General features: G+C 44.7%; 1 protein-coding gene across 1 annotated transcript in view; it reads right to left on the bottom strand.

Moving 5' to 3' along the window:
- The window catches only part of VPS13D (vacuolar protein sorting 13 homolog D), a 275,140-nt gene that overhangs the window by 7,614 nt on the left and 241,925 nt on the right, over positions 1-25,601 (bottom strand). Inside the window, 1 exon segment of the mRNA XM_023515148.1 lies at positions 8,031-8,162. Within this exon segment, the coding sequence (XP_023370916.1) occupies positions 8,031-8,162 (132 nt within the window).

Genomic DNA, 25,601 nt, shown 5'->3' with positions numbered 1-25,601 from the left:
GGACCGTTCTGGGTCCACAAATGAGTAACTATGGGGAAACCTCATGGGATGACACAGAAAGAAGATCCACTGTGGTCTCAGGTGGATCCTGAATACCTGCCTTCTGTTCTCTGACTTATTGTTAACTCAGAGGGAGAGAGAATGAACAAACGTAGTCAGAAACAAAAAGCATCCGGATAAGCTTTATCTTTCAAATATAAGAACTACAGAAGTCACCCCATGGTCTGTTGACACATTTTAGGTTGCTATAGATACAACAACCAATTCTATTAAAAAACAGGATTTTGGTCAGGTATGGGAGCTGTGCCTATAATCCTCGCACTGTGGGAGACCAGGGCAGGAGGACTGTTTGAGGCTGGAAGTTCAAGACCAGTCTGAGCAAGAGTGAGACCCCATCTCTTAAAAAAAAAATTAGCCGGTGTCATGGTGGTATATACCTGTCTGTAGTAGTCCTAGCTACTCAGGAGGATGAGGCAGGAGGATCTCAGGGGCCCAGGAGGAGTCTGAGGTTGCACTGAGCTCTACCTAGGGCAACATGAGCAAAAAAAAAAAAAAAAAAAAAAGGACTTTCATACAATTTTTAAACTTCAGTTAAAAGTTTTATTTATTTTATTTTTGAGACAGAGCCTCAAGCTGTTGCCCTTGGTAAAGTGCCCTGACATCACAGCTCACAGCAACCTCCAACTCCTGGGCTCAAGCAATTCTCTTGCCTCTGCCTCCCAAGTAGCTGGGACTACAGGCGCCCACCACAACGCCTGGCTATTTTTTGGTTGCAGCCGTCATTGTTGTTTGGCGGGCCCAGGCTGGATTTGAACCCGCCAGCTCAGGAGTATGTGGCTGGTGCCTTAGCCACTTGAGCCACAGGCGCCAAGCCAGTTAAAAGTTTTAATGCTCCATTAAAGAGAGAAAAAAGAGGACATTCCAGCCTAGGGGATCAGCATTAGAGAGTTTCTTCTGGGAGAAGAAACAGCTACGGAACAGAGCTTATCCCCTTACCCACGTTGACAGGTGCTAACAGTAGGTAGTAGGTGGATCTGCCAAGATTCAATGCCATAGAAGTAGAATCTGCTCTTAACTAACAGTCATGAACCACGGAGGTATTCTCTAAACACCAGCACCATTATCAGCAATAGCTGCAGCCCTTTCCCTCTGTGGCAGGTGACGATGTTCTCCTCAAGGCACAGGCAGATGCGCCATGGGAGCAGCTGCCCTGGCTCTCACCAGCCAGACGGCTTTGTTCAGAGCTTTCCTGCCTGATGTGTAGACCAAGGATCAACTCCTCTCCCCTGCAGGGCTGATCTACGAGACGTCAGCGCGCACCTACATATGAGCTCAGCATAGAAGAGACCCTGTCGATGGTGGGTCTGGTTGTTTCTTTCCTCTGTGGAGAACAGGTGCCAAGTCACCCTGATCCCGTGGGGATGACCCTCTTCTCCTTTCATCAGCTGGTCACAAAAATGGATGTCCCTCTAACAGGTTCAGAACCAACTTCTCTCAGACAGAGGGAAATCTGCCAAGTAACTGTTTCACCTGCCCTGTTTGATTTCTTTCTTTTTCCTCCTGCCCTCTTTTCTTGCTTTATCAACTCTATTTATGTCTTATTCGCCTCCTTTTAGAGTCATTTCAAAATCAAAAATGTTCTGAGTTGTCTTACAGCAAAAGTAGTGCTCCCCGAACAAGCTTTACCTCCATGTGCCAGCCCAACCAGGTCCATCTGTGACCCCTGACTCTGTGTCTGAGCCTGGTGTCACTCCTAATGCCAGGCCCTCTGCAGAAGGTCTTCACATGCATGCCCCATGAGTGCCACACACTCGGCAGGCTCACAACCGAGCTACTCTTTCTTCTCTAGTCCTCTCATCAGCACCTTAAGTCTTTTTTTTGAGACAGGGCCTCAAGCTGTTGCCTTGGGTAGAGTGTCGTGGCATCACAGCTCACAGCAACCTCCAACTCCTGGGCTCAAGTGAGTCTCCTGCCTCAGCCTCCCAAGTAGCTGGGACCACAGGCGCCCACCACAATGCCCGGCTATTTTTTGGTTGCAGCCATCATTGTTATTTGGTGGGTCCAGGCTGGATTCCAACCTGCCAGCTCAGGTGTATGTGGCTTGGTGCCTTAGCTGCTTGAGCCACATGCGCTGAGCCAGCACCCCATGTCTTAGCTGATGATGTCCCCATCAACCAGATTCCAAATTTAGTCAGTCTGCCGATCCCACTGATGCAACCCCCTGAAGACCTCTCCAAGCTGTCCCCTTCTAGTCATCCTTAGAGCTGCCGTGTGTTCGGGCCTCTTTGCTCGCCCATCACCTGGTTTACTCCTAGGGCCTCCTAACTACATTTCTGCCTCCAGTCTCTCTAAACCGATCCCTATCTCTGTTGCAATTAAGGCTTCCTTTTATAACATGTAATTCTGAATGGGATCTTCTTCAAAATTTAACCTCTGTAGACAGAAGTTCTAGACAGAGAAGCTTCGACAGGCAAGCTCCTTAGCATGACAGTTAGGGCCATGCCTTGGGAGTCTGGTCTTGGAACTCCCCTTACCGGCTTTCCAGCCCCTGCTCCTTCCTTCTCACTTGCCAGCGGCTGCCATGCGTGGCTAATCTGAATTCTCTGAACATGCCGTGAGCTCTTCTGCCTCAGGCCTCGGCCCACCACTGCTCTCTGTGCAAATGGCTTTTCTCCCTTCTCTCCTCAGTACATTCCTCCTCCTCCTAGAAGGTCAGGTCAATCACCCACGGCCTTCTCTGCGAAGCTTTCCCCAGCTTTCTAGGCATAAATTAATCATTTCCTGTCTGTGGTCCCATAACATGTTGCTCATACTTCTGTTTTAACAGCAATCATATGTTACAGGTAGTTGGACTGCTAGACTGAACCCATGGAGGACAGAGCAAGTTCCTTACTCATCCTCACATATCGTAGGATTCAATACATCTATGTGTCGGACACTCAGAAAATAACGTGAAATTACGTGGCAAGGTCCAGGGGGATTTCTCAGTACATGTGCACTCTAGATGCTACACATATTTTACCTGGTAGCAAAGCTGAAAAATTCTTTCAGAACTATTGATGTAACTTATTAAAGATTTAGCAAGTTATTAACTTTTTATCAGAGCAGCTAAGTGGCCTGCCAAATTAAAGTTTTAAATCAGTGACATATCAAAGAATGCTCAATTCCCTAAGTGTCAATAGTTACTGATAGATTATTTCTTGGTTTAGAAAATGGACGCTAATAAATTCTATTTCATTCCCCAAAACACTGGCCTTTTGTTTTTGTTTCAACAGTAAGTTACCATAAGGCATATTAAAATCAGTATTACAGGCTGGGCACGGTGGCAAAGCCTATAATCCTAGCACTTTTGGAGGCTGAGGTGGGTGGATTGTTTGAGCTCATAAATTGAGACTAGCCTGAGCAAGGGCAAGACCCTGTCTCTAAAAAGACAAAAGTTAGCTGGGCATTGCGGCTGGTGCCCGTATTTCTAGTTACTCAGGAAGCTGAGGCAGGAGGATCAGTTGAGCCCAAGAGTTTGAGGATGCTGTGAGATATGGTCACAGCATTTTACCCATGGGGGCAGAGTGGGACTCTGTTTCAAAAAAAAAAAAAAATCAGTATTATAACCCATGCTCAAAAAAAATTTCTGATTTCTCTTTAATCAGTTTCTCAAGAATAGATAGGTTACAAAATACCACAAACAGCATGTTTACCAAGGAGACTGAGAGAAAAGACTGTTACTCTTTTTTTATTTTCCTCTGTACTCTTTTTTTTTTTTTTTTTTGAGATGGAGCCTCAAGCTATCCCCCTGGGTAGAGTGCCATGGCATCACGCTCACAGCAACCTCCAACTCCTGGGCTCAAGCGAGTCTCCTGCCTCAGCCTCCCAAGTAGCTGGGACTACAGGCGCCCGCCACAACGCCTGGCCATTTTTTGGTTGCAGCCATCATTGTTGTTTGGCGGGCCCGGGCTGGGGATTCGAACCCGCCACCTCAGGTGTATGTGGCTGGCGCCCTAGCCGCTTGAGCCACAGGCGCCGAGCCTTTCCTCTGTACTCTTGAATTTGCTAACTATATGTATGAGTTTATTTCATAAAGGAGGCTGGTGGGTGTATACTTCTGTATTAAAAAAAATTTCTTAAATGTTATTTTCTAAAACTATTAGGCTGGGTGTAGTGCCTCACACCTGTATTCCTAGCACTTTGGGAGGCTGAGGCTGAAGAACTCTTGAGGCCAGGAGTTTGAGACCAGCTTGGGCAACATAGCGGGATCCCATTTCTGTAAGAAATAGAAAAAGTAGCTGGGTATGATGGCACATGCCTGTATAGTTCCAGCTACTTGCGAGGCTGAGGGGGGAGCACTGGTTAAGCCCAAGAGTTTGAGGCTGAGCTAAGATGACACCACTGTACTTCAGCCTGGGTCACAGAGCAAGATCCTATCTCAAAAATAAATAAAGTAAAATGAAACAAAACTCCATTTAACGAATACAATCAAATGATTAAATTCTAGAACACAGAATTCTATGAGAGCAGCTCCTACGTCATGTGGGTTGTTCCTGAGCATCTTTTCTGCAAAGGTAAGAGCCGCCCTAGTCCTTACAATCCCAGATAATACACCTTTATCTGTGACAACATACTAGAAATAAAATGTTTTTTAAAAACCGATAATGCAGCGTGGCACCTATAGCACAGTGGTTACGGTGTCAGCCACGTACACTGAGGCTGGCAGGTTCGAACCCAGCCGGGACCAGCTAAACAACGACAACTGCAACAAAAAAATAGCTGGGTCATAGCGGGCACCTGTAGTCCCAGATACTTGGGAGGCTGAGGCAAGAGAATTGCTTAAGCCCAAGAGCTGGAGGTTGCTGTGAGCTGTGATGCCCTGGCACTCTACTGATGGCGACATAGTGAAACTCTGTCTCAAACAAACAAGCAAGCAAAACCCTGAAAATGTGTTTCTAGCTACAAATTAGACATTAGTAAGAAAGAAAAATTAATTTAACCATATACGATAAATCTTACATTATCATCATCTTAACCTTGGATCCTGTTTCAAAACCAAAATAGAGAAAAATGGGAAGCAATGACAATTCTGCAATATACCAGAGAAATATTTGATTAATTTAAAAAAGTGAAGGTGGTCAATTAGGTCTGACCATCTTTTAAATATTAATTAATTAAATAAAATGAAAATACTAAATGCAACTCTATCTGGGAGAACAAAGTTGAAGTCACCATGGCACCGGGGACTTTGTGGGGTTTTCACTCCGCCGGGAAGTAATTACACAATATTTTCCAGAAGTGGAACAGTGAGTCTAAGTGGAAAAAAATGTGGAAACATTTAGTTAGAACAGTAGGGCAAGGTATTAAAGTCCCTTTTAAGGGGTTAACTCTGAAGGGAAATATGCAAATAATTAGGTCTTTAAACATGTTTTTAATTACAAATCTAGGATAAAAGTCAGAGGTACAATTTGGCGCTCGTGTGCTTTTCCTGAGTACCCCCTTCCTGCAAAGTGATGAGTGTCATGTTCACATCTCTGTGAAGACCCAGGCTGACAACTGAGGACTCAGCTGACAGTGTCTACCGGACCCTGATGCCTTCTTTTTTGCGCTGTGAGGAAGGCCACAGTCATGTGCCTCCTTCAACATTCACTGGCAAGACTGAACCCCCACTTGGGTGCAGACACATGGTTTTTATCTCTATAAAGTCAACATTTATTCATACCAATATCATTTCCTACTTCATATGAATTTTATGAGTTTTATGAGATCGATTTTACTCATTTCATTTTATTCCAGTCTGTAGCTCTCCCTGGTTATATCTTAGTGGGGGCAGCCCTGTGTGGGCTGTACTATACAAGTGCTCCCTTGTGTTTTGGGCCTATCTTCCCCCCTAAATGAATTTCAAGAGGACCAGAGAGATGGTTTGATTTGAGTAGAGGTGAGTTGGGGAAGAAATTAAAAGCACAACATCCAATAATTTATAATCTCAAACTCTGATCAACCCCCCCCAAAAGACTAAAAAGTGGACACATACGAATACAAATGAAAGTTACAGATATCCAGCTATATTTTTACATGCCTATTATATGCCAGGCCCTATTCTAGGTTCTGAGGATCCTTTAGTGAATGGAACAGACAAAAGTCCCAGCCCTCATGGGATGGCTATTCTAGTAGACTCTGCACTAGTCCTGTGAGGCCTGAGAAATAATTTTCTGGACTTGAAACCCAAGGGCCAAAAGCTCTGTCTGCAAAGTCCTATCAAATGCAGCTATGGCACCAAATCCTCACCCCAAAGAAGACAGGAATAAAAAGTCCTCCCTGGAGTGAACCATATGGGGACTCTGGGCACTGGAATGATGAAAAGGGCTGAAGTCAGACTGAAAAAGCAGAACCTAGTAGTGACACCTGCTATGGTCTGAGTCCTGCCCCACCCCAACATGGAAAAGCCCTATCCTCAATGTGACCATTTGGAGTAAGGAAGTAATCATGGTTGAATGAGGTCAACAGGTTAGGGCCTTGAGCCAACAAGATCAGTGTCCTTGTAAGAGTCTCCAGAGAGCACCCTCTCTCCCCGAGCTGTGTGAGGACACAGTGAGCAGGCGGATGTCTGCGAGCTGGGAAGAGAACCCTCATCAGGGACAGAGTCGGCTAGTACTGTGATCTTGGATGTTCCAGCCTCCAGAATCCTGAGAAACAAATTTCTGTTGTTCAAGCTACACAGTCTTTGTTACTTTGTTTTGACAACCTGAGCAGACTAAGACAACAAAATATAACTGTTCTCAAGAGACCTTCCAATAGCATCACAGGGGCGTAGGTTATACGAGATGCATCTAGGAAAGTGCCATTTTACGCAGCAACAAATGAAAGCTGGAACTGATTTCTGATACCCCCATTCAAATACTGCTATGACATTACAAGACAAGGTCCACCTAACACTGTCTCTAACAGAGATGTCAAGACTACCCTGAACTGACCTATGCTTCAGATGCTGCTCCACCAGCCCCAAAACACTCACTGTGCTCAGAACTGCCCCACCCCAGCCGTTGTAAAGGAGACACATAAGCATTAAAAGAAATTAAACTGTCCTTTTGCTCCTCACTAGACATAACTGTTTCCTCTGGGTTGGTGGTTCTAACACCTATTCAGGTTTTACAGCACTTTTATATTATAGGGGTCTCTGAAAACTATCCTAAAATACCTACACATTTAATTTTACCATATTACCAGATACAATTTCACTAACTGAAGACGAGAATCCACACATGTAAGGATCCATATTTAAAGAGTAACAAATGGTCTTAAGAAAATCACATTTCCAAATGTTCAACTACTAGTTGTTTGCTATTTACCTGTTTGTTTTGCTAGCATTCTGCAACAAACATCAGGACCTCAAAGTTTAAGAAAATTTTAAAGGGCGAAAAGCCCTTAAAACTAAGAACATTTTGGCTAGGTGCGGTGGCCCACACCTATAATCCTAGCACTGGGGAAGGCCAAGGTGATGGATTGCCTGAGCTGAGCTCAGGAGTTCGAGACCAGCCTGAGCAAGAGCTAGAGCAAGAGCCTGTCTCTAAAAACAGCTGGACGTTGTGGTGGGCACTTACAGGCCCAGCTACTAGGGAGGCTGAGGCAAGGGGATTGCATGAGCCCAAGAATTTGAGGTTGATGTGAGCTGTGATACTAGGACACTCTACCTAGGGTAACAAAAGTGAGACTCTGTCTCAAAAACAACAACAACAAAAATCTAAGAACATTTTATTCATTATCTTCTCTCTCTGAACTAGAAAGACACTAGTATTTTCTAGGAACAAAACATTAGGGTCTGACTATGGAGCACAGTTTGAGAAATATTCCTTTGGGTTAAAGGCTGTTTATAAGTAGTTATTATTTATCTAAATCTATAAAACAATTAGGGCACAGAATTCGTGGACCAGTTCCAAGATCTAAGAGTCATGACAATAGCTTGGATCAGATGGAAACTTCTTGGACTCAAAGACAGAAAAGACAACTCAGTGGACCAATAGGGCCAGTTCTCCAGGGCTCCAACTTACAATTCGTCTTGTATGTTGTCCGTGAGTTTGAAGAGCTGCTCCTGCCCTTCAGCCTGGCTCTCAGAATAGCGGGGAAGTAGCCCCTGGGGCCCCATGCAGCAACGCGGCTTCCGAACCCTCTGTGCTTGAGTCCTAGATGAGTGTGTGGACAAAAAGCAAAGAAGTGAAATGTTAAGGTTAAAATGATTTCCCTTCCTCACCTAAGATGAAAGTACTACTTAACAGAAGACATACTCTGAATAATGGACAGAACTAAACTACAGTATTGCCTGTGAATCCATTATAAGACCATGGATAAGGATGCCCACTGGACTCTGAGTCCTGCGGCCACCATCTAGCTATGTGATCACAGTAAGTTAACGTCCTTAGTTTCAGTTTTCTCTGTGGAACAGGATGACAACGCCTACTACCTTATAGGACTGCCGTGAAGTTCAAGTAAAATAATGCCAGTCCAGCCTGTGCTGGACAGAATGGTGGCTCTTGTTATTATTAACAGATTCCACTTGTCACACTCTGCTTTCCTAAGAATCTCTACAGGACAGCCATCCTTGGATTTGCAGTGGGTCAGGAAGAAGACTGAGGGACCCTGGGTATTTAGTAAGAACGCTCCAAGTCTCTAGACTTCCAAACTGAGTGGAGTTGCTTGGGTAAAGGGTGAGGGACACAGTCATCACGTGAAAGGAAGAAACGCTCCCTGGACTAGTCCCAGGCCACAGTCTGGGATCCGCAGCAGCTCTAACTCATGCCGCTTAGCTGTTGGTTGCCCAAAGGAATCTGCTTTGCTATGGCTTTCAGGGTAGGCTGATGTTGTCTTTTTCCACAAACCATATACAGGGTAATTGATAAGTGCTTTTTGGTGTTTTCCTAGAAACAGGAGTCCATATTTGTCTTGGAAAGGCTGTGCATATTTCAGATGACTGATAAGAGTGTGCTGGGTCTGTCCTTGGCCTTGTACTTGCTGTACTTTTTATTATTTGTTCCTGGAGCCCACTGAAGCAAAACACCCCTCTCTGGACATATCTAAGAGAAAGGAATAGGCTTATACACTGAATCAGAGCCATGAACTAACAGTAGAGGCTCACTTAGAAGGCCAAAAAGTACCCTGGCAGGCAAATCAGATTAGTAATATGAACAGGAACAATCAGACCTTTCTGTAGTCCCTGCAACAAGTGGGCAGCAAAGCCAGGATAGCTGTAAAGTGCTCCTGAACCTAGGTCAACATTCAGCTTATCAGGCCTTCATACCTGAAGGACAGCCCATACCAAGGTGAGGTTTGACATGTGCTGGAAAGCCAGAAATCTACTAATAATTTTTCAAAAGTTCAGTTACAAGGATGCCTTAAAAACTAGTAATTGTGTTCTTCAAGGGCGATGTAAAAAAACTATAAGGGAGTTACAATGCTTTGTGCTACAGGAACAGGTAAGAGAAAAACAACTTTGTTTATATCATATGCTCACATACTCCCACAGTGCCTCCTCTCAATTCCTCCTTCAAGACGTAGGCCTGCTGTTGCCAATTAGATGTCAACTATTGATGGAAAGTAGGGAGCACAGTACAAGGAACCACTGCTGACCCCTCAGCAGAGCAGCCTGACACCCCAGCACTGCCGGCGAGGAGCGCAGTGTGGTGTGTTCTCCGGCAGCAGAGCTCTGTTCATGTTTCCTGGTCTAGTCAAACACCTGCTGTCATCCCAGCATAGCCCAGACAAGTTAATAAATATCCTTTCCAAGGCAGTCCTACTTTTTTTTTTTTTTTTTTTTTTTTTTTGGTAAAGACAGAGTCTCACTTTATCACCCTGGGTAGAGTGCTGTGGTGTCACACTGCTCACAGCAACTTCCAATTCCTGGGTTTAGGCGATTCTCTTGCCTCAGCCTCCCGAGTAGCTGCAACTACAGATGCCTGCCACGAGGCCCGGCTATTTTTTTGTTGCAGTTTGGCCAGGGCCGCGTTTGAACCCACCACCCTTGGTATATGGGGCCGGTGCCCTACCTACTGAGGCAGAGGCGTGGCCCCAGTCCTACTGTTCTTTACTGTTCATGAAACTTCTGGAAGAGGTCTGGGCTATCATGGCAGAAGTCCAAAGACCCTCCAGGAGGAATGTGGCAGCACCTGCTTCCTCACCATCTTTCAATATAAGATTTGCTTCTATCTCCTCTCATTATATCTTCCCCAATCTACTGGGAGGCTGGAAGGCTCAACTTCAGTACATATCCCCAATTCAACTATTTCTCCATCTCTACCATAACTAATAAATGATTTCTAGATCTCTAACATGTTATTACGACAGCCTCATAACTTAGTCTACTTCCACCCTTGTCCGGTCTCCTCACAGCAATGAGAACGGTCCTTTCAAAATGCATGTTAGATCAAGTTAGCCATCTGCTCAAAACACATGTGCTTCACATCTCACTTAAGTAAATATATTTACTTATTGCCCTGCTCCGCATCTGGAATGTAAACTCTGTAAGAAGAGGGATCTTGTTTCATTCATGCTGTCCTGGGATCTAGTAGAGTGCTGGTTTATGGTACAGGAGCAGTAAGAATTAGCTGAATACACAAATGAATGCATTTGCCGGTGGGGACAGTACACGAGCCATTACTTGGAAAAGAAATGTGATATGCAGACTGCGGTGGAGAGATTGAAGACGAGAGATTCTGAGCACTGAAAGCCAACAATCAATGTTAAAGCATGGTGTGGGCCAGCTAGTAGTCCCCCTTTCCTCAAAGAAAGGTCAAGGGTGTCTCTATCTGGCCCACGGATAGAAACAAAGAAAGGGGCATGAAGGCAATGACACGGAACTAACATCTCTGCTGACATATGCCTTTCTTTAAAAGGAACAATTTTTTCAATAGTACCCAAAACATGCTACCAAGGAGAAAACTTACCAAAAGTTCCTCTGGTGGGATTGAAGGAAGCCAGAGAAGCCAAAGAAAAAGGGCTTGTTTCTGGGCCTGGGCTCTTGGGAATTGTATCTCCTAACAACTAGGGGACAGTGGAGAACAAGTAAGTGTGCCCCACCTTATCCCCCTGTCTAACAGCTTTCTAGTGCAAACAGCTATTTCTGGAATCAGTGTCCTCCCTCAGAGCCTTCCCGAAGTTTCAGTGAACCAACCTCACCTCCCTCTATTTCCAGTATGTTCTGTTCTAACTTACAAACCACAAACTCCCTGAGACATCAGAGAAGGCAAAAGCAGAGTAGCTCCCTCGTGGGTACGCACTACTTATTTGCTATGCTTCTTTCTTATCTGTCTTCCCAACAGGCTGCAAACTATCTGCCCATTTCCAAGGTCCTCATTTTTTGATCAACCAAATATCAAGGGCAAGGTTGGATATGGTATTCATGACTGCTGACTACAGGAGCTCAATGTGGCCTTCAAGGCTCATTCTTCATGTCAACATAGAAGAAGAGAGAGTTAAATTTTACCCTAAAAGGAAACGTCTAGCTATAGTCTTATAAATATAAGGATTACTTCCAGAAGGGATGATTTAGAAATACTCTTACTAAAAGCAGAAAGTTGGATTAAAAGAATTCTTCTCACATTCTCCATTACCTTATCCTTGTCGGTGCCTGAAAAACTATTCTTCCTTCTCTGAAACTCAACTGAAATGTTAACTTCTCAGGCCCAAGTTGTAGGCTATGGGTTGGTATTTAAAGAGAGAGGGTGGTATTTAAAGTGACTGTGCATGAACACATTTAGTTTCAAATTTAATCAAAATAATTATTTTTTAAAAAAGCAAGCTAGGAAACCTCATAAACCAGCAAAAAGTTTAAAGTGATATTCTTCAGCGCAGGCCACCATGTGAAGGAACTGTTTTCTCTACGTCCTGACACGGCACTGTAAATTCAATGCATGTCAGAGCAATCCTGAATGCGTTCATGCTCTGTGACTCACAGATAGAGCCTGTCCACTTTTAAGTGCTTTCATGTATTTTCCAGCGAACCTACTGGGCACCTGGAGAGAAAGGACCCTAGTCCTCTTTTATTTTTTAAACTGGACTCACCCCTCAGTTCAGGGCCCGCTATCAGCATTGGACTCTCTTTATTGTTTATTGAAACAAACAAACATCCGTGAAACCACCATCCCCAGCACAAAAACTCTACTGGTGACCACAACATGACTCCATCTGTGTGGTCTTCTGCCACCCAAGTCCCTGTTCCTCCTTTACCTAAGACAGTCACTGTTCTGAATCTTGTGTTTGTCATTCCTCTGTGCTTATCTTTGTTATGTACTCTTATCACATTTCAAAGTACACTTGGGAACATGCTTGTTCTAGTCTCTGGGTTCAGTAGTTCTGGGCCTTTGAATAAGGAATGTCATTGCCGTATGGCCAAGATCGGCTGCTCCTCTGTGTGCAGCTCTCATTCCCTGCTTGCTTCCATCATGTGACCATGCCACGATTCATCCATCTTCCTACTGATGGCATGTGGGTTATTTCCCGGTTCTGCTATTACAAACGACCGTGCTATGAACGTTCCTATACGTGGCTCCTGGTGAACACTGTGAAATGTATCTAGGAGGTATCTGCAGGATCATCGGATATAGATGTTCACTAACAAGATAATTCAAACTTCTTTCAAAGTGGCTGAACCATTCTTATACTCTGACCAATAACGTATTTAAGTGGCCCTTAGCAGCCTTCCCAACACCTGGTATTATCTAGGACAGCACTGTCCAGTACAGAGCCACTGACTACATGTGGCTCCTGAGCACTTGAAATGTGGCCAGTGTAACTAAAAAACTGAATTTCCAATTTAATTTATGTTAACTTAAATTTGAACTGTATCTTGGATAGCAATGGTCTAGACTCTTGAATCTCGGCTGCTCAAATGGGTATAAAATGATATCTTATTGTTTTTTCATTCCCATCTTCTCTTTTCCACCTAAAATCATAATGGTGTCCATTAAAAATAAAGCGTAGTAGCTCTGGATCCGGCTATTGGCACCAAAGCACACAGGTCCACATCCAAACTACCCTGGGCCTCCACTGTTGCAACACTTCCCCGCTGAGGCTGTGCTCCCTTCCCCGTGACCACCTTTGCTGTCAAGAGGTACATCTCCAGTCCTGGGGAAAATGGATCACGAAACAGGAGGTGGCAAAACCCCACCCGGTCACCTCTCATTAGTCAACAGTGTCTCTTACGAACCAACACTCCACAGAAAGGGAAGGGGCTGTTCAGTGCACAGACAGTCACTCTGCCTCCACAAACCCTTGTCTGGCCAAAGGTCTGCGGTGTATCTAATTGCTGCCAGCTGGGGCTTGTCGGCCATGTTAAGCCCTCAGCTGCTGCGGTTTATAAATTTCACAGTGTATAGAAAGAAGCAGTCCTTCCAGTCAACCAGCTAATCCAGAATGTCAGCACCAAACGAACTTGAGCTTTGAACTCCATGAAAACGTCAGGGAGTCGGCTATATGGCAGGGAGGACTCCTCCCCCAGCTAAGGGCCTGCTGATGCAGGGGCTGACACACTGCAGACACCGCCAGGAGAGCAGTCAGTGCAGAGCAGTCTGGAGCTGGCCACTGCTATCTGACACACACTAGAGGCCCAACACCAAAGATCAGAGCAATGAAAACAATTCATGTCATTTTCTTTGAGCGACAATGAAACCAAACAAGGTGACACAGGAGATCTAACCAATTCCATTTGGCTGATCTTGCCTTTCAGCCTGAGGGTCAACAGTTGGCCAGTCATTATTTGTTCTTAGCTTATATGATGAGTAACTATGTCATAGTTGTATTAGCTGAAGACAGATGCTATGCACACAAGGACCCCCGTGCAGCTTCAGATACTAGTTGGCTGAGAAGCCTGTCGTGGCCAATGTCTATCAACCAAATGATGTTCAAAAACAATCAGTAAATGAGTAAAAAGTGTATATGTCAAACATATGACTTCCTAGCATAACAGAATGTTTATTCAGCCGATGACTGCCACCTTCCTTAAGAGTTGTGTATACTGACCTCGACAAAATGATGGATTGTGCTTGCATTTACTTTATGTAGGTGTCCAAGACTTTTGTTTTAATTAAATATCTTACTGATACATACTGTGCTTGACTGAGCACAAACAATTAGACTGAGAAAAGAAGGTCAACCTTGACCTTCAAATACTGTTAACTGATAATAGCTATAAGACACCAGGGTTCTTGACTGAATGTTTCTATCAAATATTTGTCATTTCTCCAAAAGGAAACCAAAGTCTATCTAAATGGTAGTCTCTGCCCTGGAGAGGATGAGTCAGCTAACACCCGACGGTCCAGCAGTGTGCAGTGGCTGGGAATGTGAGAAGCCCTCCACCTGTGGGCTGCGGCTCATCTCTGACCTGCAGACCTCGCCTCTCCACTACGTGCATCTCCTTTCAAAGACTAAGAGGAATAGCCTTTCTCTGTCTCTGATTTTACTCCTTTCAGTGCAAACCATAATCAGAGAAGATTCTACTAGAAGATGAAAACCTCTAAAGTTTGGCTCAATTCACAGCAGAAATTCTTCCCCTAGTATAAGACAAACAGAAATTCACCTTCTAGAACCTAGTCAAAGACAGCATTTGATCAAAAGGTTTAATAATAACTACAAAGTTCTCATCGGCCAAGTGTGGTGGCTCACGCCTATAATCCTAGCACTCTGGGAGGCCGAGGCAGGTGGATTGCCCTGAGCTCAGAGGTTTGAGACCAGCATGCACCAGAGTAAGACCCTATCTCTACAAAAAAAAAAAAAAAAAAAAGCCAGACATTGTGGCAGGCACCTGTAGTTCCAGCTACTTGGGAGGCTGAGGCAATAACTACAAAGTTCTGGCTGCATTATGAAAACTATACCAAGAATCCACCAGGACATTTTGGATTTGGACACATGGAAAAAGGTTGAGTAGGACATAATCCTGTGTCAGTAGAGACTGATTCTTAGATGAAATTACTGACTGAGAGAGTGGGAAACAGGAGACTGCTCAGACCCCCCTTTGCATCCCACCCTGCACATTTAATGACCCTTTCCTGAGCTATCACATGCATAGCCCAGTGCTAGGCCTTGAGGAAGATAAGGATGAAGCCAGTTCCCAGGGAACTGACTGGAGTTTAATGGAGATAAACAAAAACAGGCAATTAGAACACAGCCAGGGAGCACTAGGGTAGAGGCAGTGCAATACAGGGCTAGAGGACTGGCTCTGGAGCCAGGCTACTTGAGTTTGAATTCCAGTTCTGCCATTTACAAATTGTAACCTTTGGCAAGTTTTATACCCTCTTGAAGCCTTGATTTCTCCATTTGTAAAACAGAGGTAATAAGAGGTTGTTGTGAGGAGCAAATAAGTCAATATTAAATAAACAAATAAGTACTCTACCTACCAGGAACATTAACAGGCACTCAAAATGCTGCCTATCATCTCTGTCATTCACCACTACGAGGGTGCCACGGGCACACATGTGGCCCTAACCTACACCAGGCGGCAGGGCAGAGATGGGCCAGGGCACAATATCCAACCTCTCCCGCTGTTTTCCTACTGGGGAGGCTCAGTGCCTCTAACTGAAGGATCTTCCTTTTCCTCTTGCTTTCCTGTTAACATTCTATTCACCTCTCCCTGGAATTCTGAAGTCATATGTGTAACATATAAAACCCCACGTTGCACTGTTGCCACTGAAAATGGGGAAAGAGGCTGATTCAAAAAATCATTAGAAACTGTATCAATATTGTTAAGTTTTTAGTAATTTGACATCCAGCAGCAAGGACAACATTTCCTGGGCTGGGCTTTCCCCTGTCAGTGGGATTCACACCTGACTTGTTTATAGGGGTCAAGACTTCCCATAATCTAACACATGTTTGGGGGACCCCATGACATTGCAACTGTGACAGCTGGTAGGACTAATGCCAACAGATATGCCTATTGGGATTTAAACTCTAAGACAAAAATACTCCAGATTTTTTTCTTCTTTCTGTTTTCGTCAACTGCTTCAGGGGTGAGACTACCAGTTAATCAGGCTGGGTGGGAAGAAGGCAGACTCAACTGTATGAAGAATTCCCATCAAACGGATAATGTTACAGTGAGTGAAAAACCGAACAGCCTTGGATTTCCTAAAAGTGCTGTAACTTCTGCATGCTTTCTGGGATTGTTTTGCTTTCATAAAATAACAGTAGATGACTTTTATAAAGAAGTTTGCAACTTTCGACATCATTGTACTTTACAAATGCAAGCTTTGTGTTCTACATACAACATTCTGGATCGGAGTCTGTTACGTCATGGCCAAATGCTTTGTTGACCTGTTATCTCTAATGCCAATCCCAAGATGGGCCAATATACAAAATTTCTGATAAATTTGATTTCGTGCCTATTAAATATAAATGCCAATAATAACAAGATGGTTAAACTAAATAAACCAGGTATTTTCAGATTCATTTCTGGCAAAGAACTACACAATTTCTTTCTTTTAATGTTTAAGTTATCTACCCTTTCCCAAAAGTTGATCTCTGAGAAGAGATGAAATTTAGGAACAAGGTGATACAAAGAGCTTTGGAAAAAAGACCTAGACTGAAATCCCAGTCCAGTCACCTCTTAGATAGGTGACAGGAAGAAGTTGCTTTATGGCTCTTCGCCTCAGTTGCCTTATCAGTAAGTGAGGACATAACACCTACGTGGTGATAATGTTGAGATAAAATACGAAATGTGCCTGGAACATATAGTAGGTACTCACAGAAGATGAACTGTCTCCTTCTCTCTTATCCCTATTCAGAATGACTGGGTGTCATGTCAATTTAAAATACCAAAATGCAACACTGAAGTCTTTAAAATTCTATCTTGACAGAGCACTATGGGAGAAAGATTTATTGAATATGGCAGGCTGATTCACAAGGAGCACATCAAGTGTGGGGTATGAAGAAGTCTTCTAAAGGAGCAAGGGGCTAATGTGCTCACTCACCCGACCTATGCCACCCATACCCACTGCCTTGCAGGATGCTCTAAAAAGAGCTATAGCAAATCAGCCCTGCAGCTCGATTCAATTACATGCCAGCTATCAAATTCTTAGAATTGGAATTAATAAACTTTTAGAATATTACCACTAATAAAATTCACTACAGCAGAAGGTTTAAAAAAACTTTCTAGTGGTAAAACACTTTCTCTAAGTGAAGTCTGTAAGACAATCTTAATCTTAACACATACGGCTGGAGACAGGGCTGCCCTGATCATGGTGAGAGGGCGCTGTGTGCCCCGCATCTCAGCATTGCTTCTCTGCAGGAAGCCCCTAGGCACCTCCCCAGGGCCTCCGTCCATGACCAAAGCCAAGCAGTTATGAGGATGCTACTTACTCCAGCCACTTTCTGCTTTGTTTGCTTTGTTAACATCACCAGTTCACTTGGCCTGGAGGTTATATACATTTTTCTACTGTGAAACAAAAGGTGGAAGGTGAGGTGAAAAAGGAAAAAGAGGAATCAGGAGAAGATGCTTCAAAAAGCGCCAAGAACACTGAGATTAATAGTGACCTGGGAAGTCTGCTAAGTGTTAGACAGAAGCTGTGCAGAGCCAAGGATTTCTGCCTCTTCTACGCATTTTTGCACCCCAGCACTTTGGATAGTATGGGGTACCAAGTGGGTGCTTAATACGTATGCGATAAATGAATAGACTGTCAGCCACACGACTGTTGAGGAGAGCCAGCATTGCTGCTTCTGAAGCAGGGGGAGGGAAGAAGGACAGTCTGCAGGGGACTCCTCCCCCAAGTCTAAGCCAGAGGAAGGCTTGGTGTTGGTAACAACCCAGGAACCCCTGGAGCATAGGAATGCTGATCATTCCATCCTAGGGGGACACTAGAAAGTAACTGACCTGGGTCACATTCCCTCAGAGGGCAACTGGAGAGCTGCCTGGTGGCCTCGGGGGAACATGCACCATCTGTACTTTTCCAGGAAGGAAAAGAACAGTGGGGCTTAGAACGCTGGCAACTGCTCAGGGCTCTGGCTCCCTAAGGGTAGTTGACACTCAGCACTTAATAGCTCAGAATCTTCTTGACCAAGTGATCAAGTCTCCACTAGCTCAAATCCCAAGGAGAATTCTCTTCAAAGGAGTTTTACGGTATGGCTTTCATTATTTCAGGCCCAAGTTTTAGTTTCTTTGACCTAGAAGCATAGAAGAATCAACCAGTCACCTAACTCCTCTTCACCTTCCTTCTGACCAGCTGGTCCTTTTTTAATTGTTTGCCCTTAAATTTAACCTACAGATGAGCTTTCTCAGAAGCCAAGGACATCTCTAGCCAAATCTGCCTCTCTAGGAGCCAGAGATGGCACCTTCTCTCTGAACTTGTGTCAAACTGGCCCTGGCGCATCATTCCAATACCCTTAAGAATATCTTGGATTTTTCAGGCAAAAGAAAAGACTTGTCTTTGTTCTGACTCTTGCCAAAGTGCCTGGGTATAAAGCCATAGCAGGAATGAGACAAGGAGAGCATCCACGTGACAGAATGAGGATTAGGCTTGATGGTGTCCTTTCTCTGTGGACAGGAAGGAAGAACACGAGCTGGCAGCTCAATGACACCCTCCAGTGCCTCCACAAGGAGTTCTGCCTGGAGCTGTGACGTTGTACCTGGTGACAAAAGATTATTTTTTATTTGGTGATAAGAAGGTCAAGCTGCCTTTTAATTAAGTGCCACTAGTGTTAACATGAATTGGACTGATTGTCATAGTCCATCAACCCTTGGCAAACTGGTTTGTTTGGTCTGGACAGCAAACAACATTCCACACTACTGGATTTTTTTCTCCCAGATCCCCTGCGGCCCCATCATCTCCCAAACCTTTTTAAAAATTACAATCTGTTCTGCTGTTTCAAGTTACATTCTGTAAATAATAAGCAACACTGATGAAATGTAAAAACCTGAAAATTTGTAAAGCAGAAAGATCTGCAGTACGTCTCACATCTGTGTCACATTAAACATGCACTCGGCAGATTTGCTGATTCCTGTCTAATCAGTACAGAGGGTGAGGTGGACCAGAAGGACTCTTGTGCCATATGCCACGGCATCCCCAAGGGCCAGCACATGCAGGCAGGGAGGGGCAGGAGATGGCATCATGAGGTGGAGCTGCCAAACCCATTATGCAGACGACACCTGGCTGCCCGGCGTGTCTCTGCTTTGGTCTATGTGCACTGCAAACTGGCGGTTCAGTGCTGTGGTTAGGTCATGAGGAACAACTGCTCAGAACCCTCCTGAATGAAATGGAGGCCCACAGTGGTTAAACTAAATAACAGGTTTCAATGACAAAATGTCTCATTTGAAGAAGTTGGCTCCCCATACATTAAAATGGCTACAAAATAAAAATAGAATTGAAGTAAACCAATTAAAGTCCATTTGGTAAAATGCTTAGTGGCTATTAGAGATGATATCTGCTATGCCACGCCAGGCAAAATCTGATCCATCTTTTTTCAATCCCAAGCATTTCCCTACCTCCCCCTTGATACACACCAATGTGTATGTGCAGGAACACATGCACCACATCCTCACTTAGGAGAACCTGGCAGCACAGAAGATAGAAACTGACATGTTTCCAACTTGTGGCATCATGCTGAGTCCCTGAATGATTATAGGACTCCATATTGAAAGAAAAAACAGACTCAGACTCAACAAAGAACATGTAAGCCTCTGAGGATACTCCATGGAAAAATCCAGTGCATCACCAGCTTCACCAGTTCTTACGTGGGTATCTTCCCATCAACTTAAAGTCAGAAGATCGAGACTGCTGGGCCACCCAGGCACACGGTATGTCTCCATAGCCATGCTAAGCGCTGCCTGTATGCTGGACACCAGTCCTCACAACATTCTTATAAGAAGTGTGTTACTAGTATTTCATTAAGTTTGTCCAAGGCCATTAAGCTGGTAAGTGGTAAAGCCCAGCCTGATCTTGGGCCTTTCTGATTCTCTTGGACTCGGTAAACTTACTGAATAGCATAACCAGCAAAGAAAATGTCTTTAATACATACTCTGAGACCATCACTGGAGGCATTCTGGAGACACTGGAGGGATACCCAAAATGGTAAAAAACAAGAACCTCACAATGCAATTGTGAAGATAACATCTATATCCTTGAAATGACTCTCGAAGAAACCTAGCCACGTATCCATGATGAAAGAGCAAAGGAGGTAAGTGGGAACACTAAGGAGGACTGTACCACAGGCTGGTGGGCAGGACGGCTCCTGTGAAGGCCTGGCTCGAGTGGGGCCCTGCCTGAGGCAGAAGTATCAATATGACAATGTATAACATCAGCACAAATCTGCCAAGTTTTACAAAAGGAACTGGTGATAAACAAATACTTAGAAGTAGGAAGAAAAAGTAGTAAGATAAAGCCACTTAACAGGCCACACCGCACACAATACAAGCTGAACCTAGGCACAGTGATGGCCTTTTATAAAGTAGTGATGCAGACTCTAACTTACAGATCAGAATTCACCAAGTAACTAATCTAAATTCATCAACATCTGGAAGCACTTACATGGAAGAGAAACGGATTCAATGACAACTATTAGAAAGGTTTGGACCAAGAGGGGATGAAAATAAATAAAAACACACTAAAAAGGAAGATGAACTCTGACCCCAATGGTTTTAAAAAAAATTGAGGCAAAGAATATACAAAATAATTTACACACACACACACAAATATAAATGGCCAACCAAAATACAAAAAGATGATGTAATGCTCCTAACCATCAAAGAGATGCATGTAGTAACACTGAGATAGTCGCCCTCTCAGACTGGCACAGACTTAAATGAGTAACATGCCTGATGTCTGGCATATGGCAGCTACTTCTTGACTAAATTCTGAACAAATAGCCTGAGCTGGTACAGTGTTGGAGAAATGGGCCTTCTTTAACACCATGGGCAGCGGTAGGCATTGTTTCAATTCCTTAGAAGGCAATTTGTAATGTAATAGAAAATGTACGTAACCTAAAATTCAGTAATCATATTTTTAGGAATTTGTCGTAAGAGAGATTTATACAAGTATGAAGAGATATATGTAGAGGATGCATATAAAAGCAAAAAACTAGAAACACTGTCAATAATATATTATGGTATATTTGCCATATATTATCTAAATGTTTAAAATAAAGATGCCTGATGGGACAATGCCCAGGCAGACTGAGTCCTTTTTATTTTCTTCTGTAAAGTGGGAATAACAGTATCTATTTAATTGGTTTTATAAGGATTAAAGAGAGAATTTGTGCAAGATCTGAAGAGCAATGTGTACATGCTCACACACTGTATTTATTTTCAGAACAGTTTACATTTGTACATATTTTTTAACCAAACTATCACCTTTGCTATCGTTGCCTCCTCTCCCGAGATAGGAAGGCAGGCCATTCTGTTCTGCGTGGTGGTGCAGGGGAACATGACTGTTGCTTTGTTGACCTGAGTGTCATCTGCAGGATTCCCTCTCAGCCCATCTTACTTTTCTAGCATTGTTTGCTTTTGACCCTGAACAGTGGGAGAGGGCTTCTCTCGCTGGCAGTACTGGCCAGCTCCAAGCGGCATGCTCTGATTTTGAGGAGCGGGTAGGACCCAGGCACTCCCAGCTCTCTCGCTAAGAGCTGTGAGATAAGACATGATCTACAAATGGGGTAACTCTAAGAACAGGCAAAAGCAAAAGCACGCTGCCTCCCAGCTTGCCCCAAATTCCCTTCTTGCCAGCACAGGGAAAGGGACCATCTGGAACTGGTTTTGATGCTCTCCAGCTGCAGAGCCAGTAGAGTGAAGGGGCTTACAGACTGTCCTTCCTGATTCTCATCCTAGAAGACAAGCTGGTTCACAGACCAGACAGACTTTGTTTGAAATGTTCTCCTTTCCCCCCAACCTTTGAAAACAGAATTAATGTTCCAAGCCAGGTGGTGGGAAATCTGAAAATTAAAGAAGTGAGATCTCATCTCTACTAAAAAAAAATAGAAAAATTAGCTGGGTGTTGTTGCTGGCATGTGTAGTCCCAGCTGAGGCAGGGCGATCACCTGAACCCAGGAGTCTGAGGCTGCTGTGAGCCAGGCTGACGCCACAGCACACTAGCCTGGACAACAGAGACTATGCCTCAGAAAAAAAAAAAAAAAGAACTTGGGTCACCTCAGGTGCATTTGTACATTTCTATGCCTTCAGAAAAATCAGATGCATGGTCTGAGTCAGAGCTGACACCAAACCTTCAGAGCACTTTCTAGGAAACAAGAACCAATAAGGCTGAATCTGTCTGAATTGTTGGACTGGGGCTTTGCCTCTGCCAGACAAGAATAGCATGTGTATTTAAAATGTGTTACAACTTGTCAGGAGCCAGGAAGGCATGGGAAAAGCTGTTAGGCCCTTTTAGACAAGGCAGTAGAATCAGGTTCCCCCTCCCCAGATCTGATGACAGCCACTGCTCAAATCCCACCATGCACTTTTTCTAGCTGGCCTCCTTGGCACTGGGATCCAGGCGTGGAGCAGCAGCCCCCAGCCCTCCTGCCAGTACCTCACCCGCTGTGCATCTCAGAACAGCAGGTGCAGCCACGGGTCTGCCTGGTGCAGAGGCACTAGCACCACTTCCTACTGCCCTTTAGGAGGATGAAGAGCCTCTACTCTAGCCTCTCCTCCAACTGAGGGCTTGTTTTTCCTTCTGGATTTGGAGGCAGAAGATAGAAAGGGAGGGCAAACATGTGGCTGTGCAAAGACCAAGTTCCTAGGGTGGAGAGAAGCAGGCAAGCCTAGAACAACTCTGAAGTTGCAAAGGAGGTGAGTCACACAGAAGGCAAGAAGGGACTCTTCAGTTATTGCTGTCTACTGCTATTTCCAAAAGACTGCTCAGATCCAAGCAGCTGTGGCCATCGGGAACTTTCTAGTTAGTATTATCTTAAGATTTTTCAGATAAGAATTTCTATAAATTCCAAAGGGTCAGTCATGGTGTTTCATGCCTGTAATCCTAGCATTCTGGGAGGCCGAAGTGGGTGGACTACTTCAGCTCAGGAGTTTGAGACCAGCCTGAGCAAGAACAAGACTTGGTCTCTAAAAGTAGCCGGGTGTTGTGGCAGGCACCTGTAGTCCCAGCTAGTTGGGAGGCTGAGGCAAGGGGATCACTTGAGCCCAGAAGTTTGAGGTTGCTGTGGGCTATAACGCCATGGCACTCTACCAAGGACGACAAAGTGAGACTGTCTCAAAAAAAAAAAAAAATTATTTTTTTCTATAAATTCCAGTTAGTGGATTGTCTGGCTACCTCACGGCATCTTCATCGTTGTTAGAACCAAAAAATTTCAAAACAATCGTAGAATTTCTTCATACTACTTAAATCTCAAATACATGATGAAGCAGCTGCCCCAATGAAAGCCATCCAGTCCCAAGGTGTGCTAAACTTTGGGGTTAGCAGTGGTTTAATGGAGTCTAGACTGCAAGTTAGCTCCACCCTGGGACTCACTACCAGAGCCCATTTCTAGGCTTCTAGACGCTTAAGCACCTTAACCACAAAAGCATAATGTACAATCCAACCAGCTCAGGGCTGGCCAGCCCTTTAGTCTCTTCTACCTCTAGAATCTTTTCTTTTCATGCTCTACTGCACCAAAACAAAGTTCTCCTTGGCCCCCCAAATGAAGAGGTTGTAGCATGCTGAGCACACATGACTTGGACATTGTGCTGCTGAGGCTTCCTCTACTGAGGACCAGCTGGAGTTCCCAGGTGACCAGCTTGTGAAGATGGTCTTGGCTAGACAGCACAGCAAAGTCAAGATTGGAGCTAGGAATGTCACTGCTATTTTGTGACAAAGTGGAAAACTCTGAACTTGGAAGGCTGCAGTGGTTTATCATTTGTGGAGGAGGGAAGGGTACAGAGGGCATGACCAGGGGCACCCAGCTCAGTGACCTGGTCCTCTAGACACTGACAGCAGAAGACTGGGGCTTCTCCATGCTCAGGCCCACTGCTGTTTGGTCCAAAGAAGCTGCTGCCTGTGAGCTCTTCCCAGTTTTCTAGCTATAGCACATCTCCCCCGCTATTTCTGCATTAAGCTGTTAGGGGTGACCTTTCACACTGTAAAGTCCAAAGTTCATAGCAGCTGCCCTCCCAAATGCATTAGTGTCATTGCCTAAATCTTGTTGGTCATAGGGAGATATCCAATTCCTGCCCTCAAAAGGAAATAGATCTAAGACCTGGCCAGATTTAAATCCTGAGGTCTTTTGATGAGGGAGACCAAGAGATGATCTGGAAGCAGCACAGAAGTTAGGAGTATGTGCTCTGTACTCAGGGTTCAAATTCTGATTCCTTCTCTCACTACCTTTGCAATGTTAGACAAGTTATATAACCTCTGTGCCTCAACTTTCCATCTGTATAATGGGAAAATACAGCACCCACATCACTAGGTGGTTGTCAGGATTAAATATCAAGGACAACAATACATAAGAACTCCTTGAAGTAGTTCCTGGCATCCGTAAGCTATGGAACACTGGGATCAGTAACTGCACCGCTGTCACCAAGAGCACAGATCTACTTAAGATGCACTGTCACTGCAGATGAGCAGCACTCTAGAAATGACAGAAACACACATCTTACTGGACAGTATGGAAAAAGCTCAGGAAGTCCCCGGTTTGCTAAGGACAGCAAGTGGCTGAAGAGATAGGATGGAACTACCCCTTAACCCACTTTTTCCCTTGGGTCCTGTGAACACAGGAAGGCAGTCCTTCCTTTCTGACTATACTACCATACTTAGACTAAACCTCTGTGTGTCCGCCTGCTTACCCAACACTGTCCACGGTGAGAGCCCACACTGCTCTAGGCCCTGCTGTGACAATGTGCCCATTTCTATATACCCTCCCTGGGAAGGGACAGAGTTCCTATGGGGCTGCCTGCCTCTGACAGTAGAATACTGGGCTGATAGACCACTCCATGGGACAGCCTCCCCCCTGCTGTGTTTTAGCCTTTAGGGTTAGCTGTGGACAGCCACAAAATAAGACTCTTACCAGCTTTCAAGGGGGCAGGGAAGGAAAACAGAACCACCCTAAGCCTCAGTGGCTCGGCTGGACAAGAACTCTTCACCGCCGGCACCCACCCCTTCTGCCACCAGCACGGCCTCCTTGGAGACGGGCAGGTTCCTGTTGTGGCAGCCCTGTTTCCTCCAGCAACATTATACTGCAAACAGAGCTACTCTGAAGAAAGCACTGCGGTGTCCCATTTCTGGGAGGGGGTGGAGGGAAGGCCGGATTCGCTTCTCCAGAGAGCAACATCACCATGCCTTGACCCTCTCTAGACAGTGTTTCTTCCCTTTCCCCAGCCCTGAAAAGCTGTTTTAAGAAAAGAAACGTGCAGGCTTTCCTTTATGACCTCGGATGGGCAAGTTCTGAATGGCAGCTGGGTCTATTACATGCAGTGTGAGAGGGTTAAACAGGACGGCCTCAACTCTTTATAAACTTTTGCCCTGTGGATATGTACTCATTGGCGGCAGTACAGGACTCGAGCTGTATTACACGCCTTAACGATATGGTTCAACTGTCGGTCAGGCTTGGGCCTGGCACTGGGCCAGACCGCAATCAATGGGACACAGAACCTCCCCCTTTCAGATCATCACGAAGGCTCATATTATCTCCTTTTCGTCGTGCTGGTTAAATTTATGGAGCAGAACCCTGAA

The sequence above is a fragment of the Otolemur garnettii genome, unplaced genomic scaffold, assembly GCF_000181295.1.
Source record: "Otolemur garnettii isolate 467f Iridium unplaced genomic scaffold, OtoGar3 scaffold00067, whole genome shotgun sequence".
In the NCBI taxonomy this organism is placed as follows: domain Eukaryota; kingdom Metazoa; phylum Chordata; class Mammalia; order Primates; family Galagidae; genus Otolemur; species Otolemur garnettii.
This window is presented reverse-complemented; position numbering and strand designations above follow the sequence as displayed.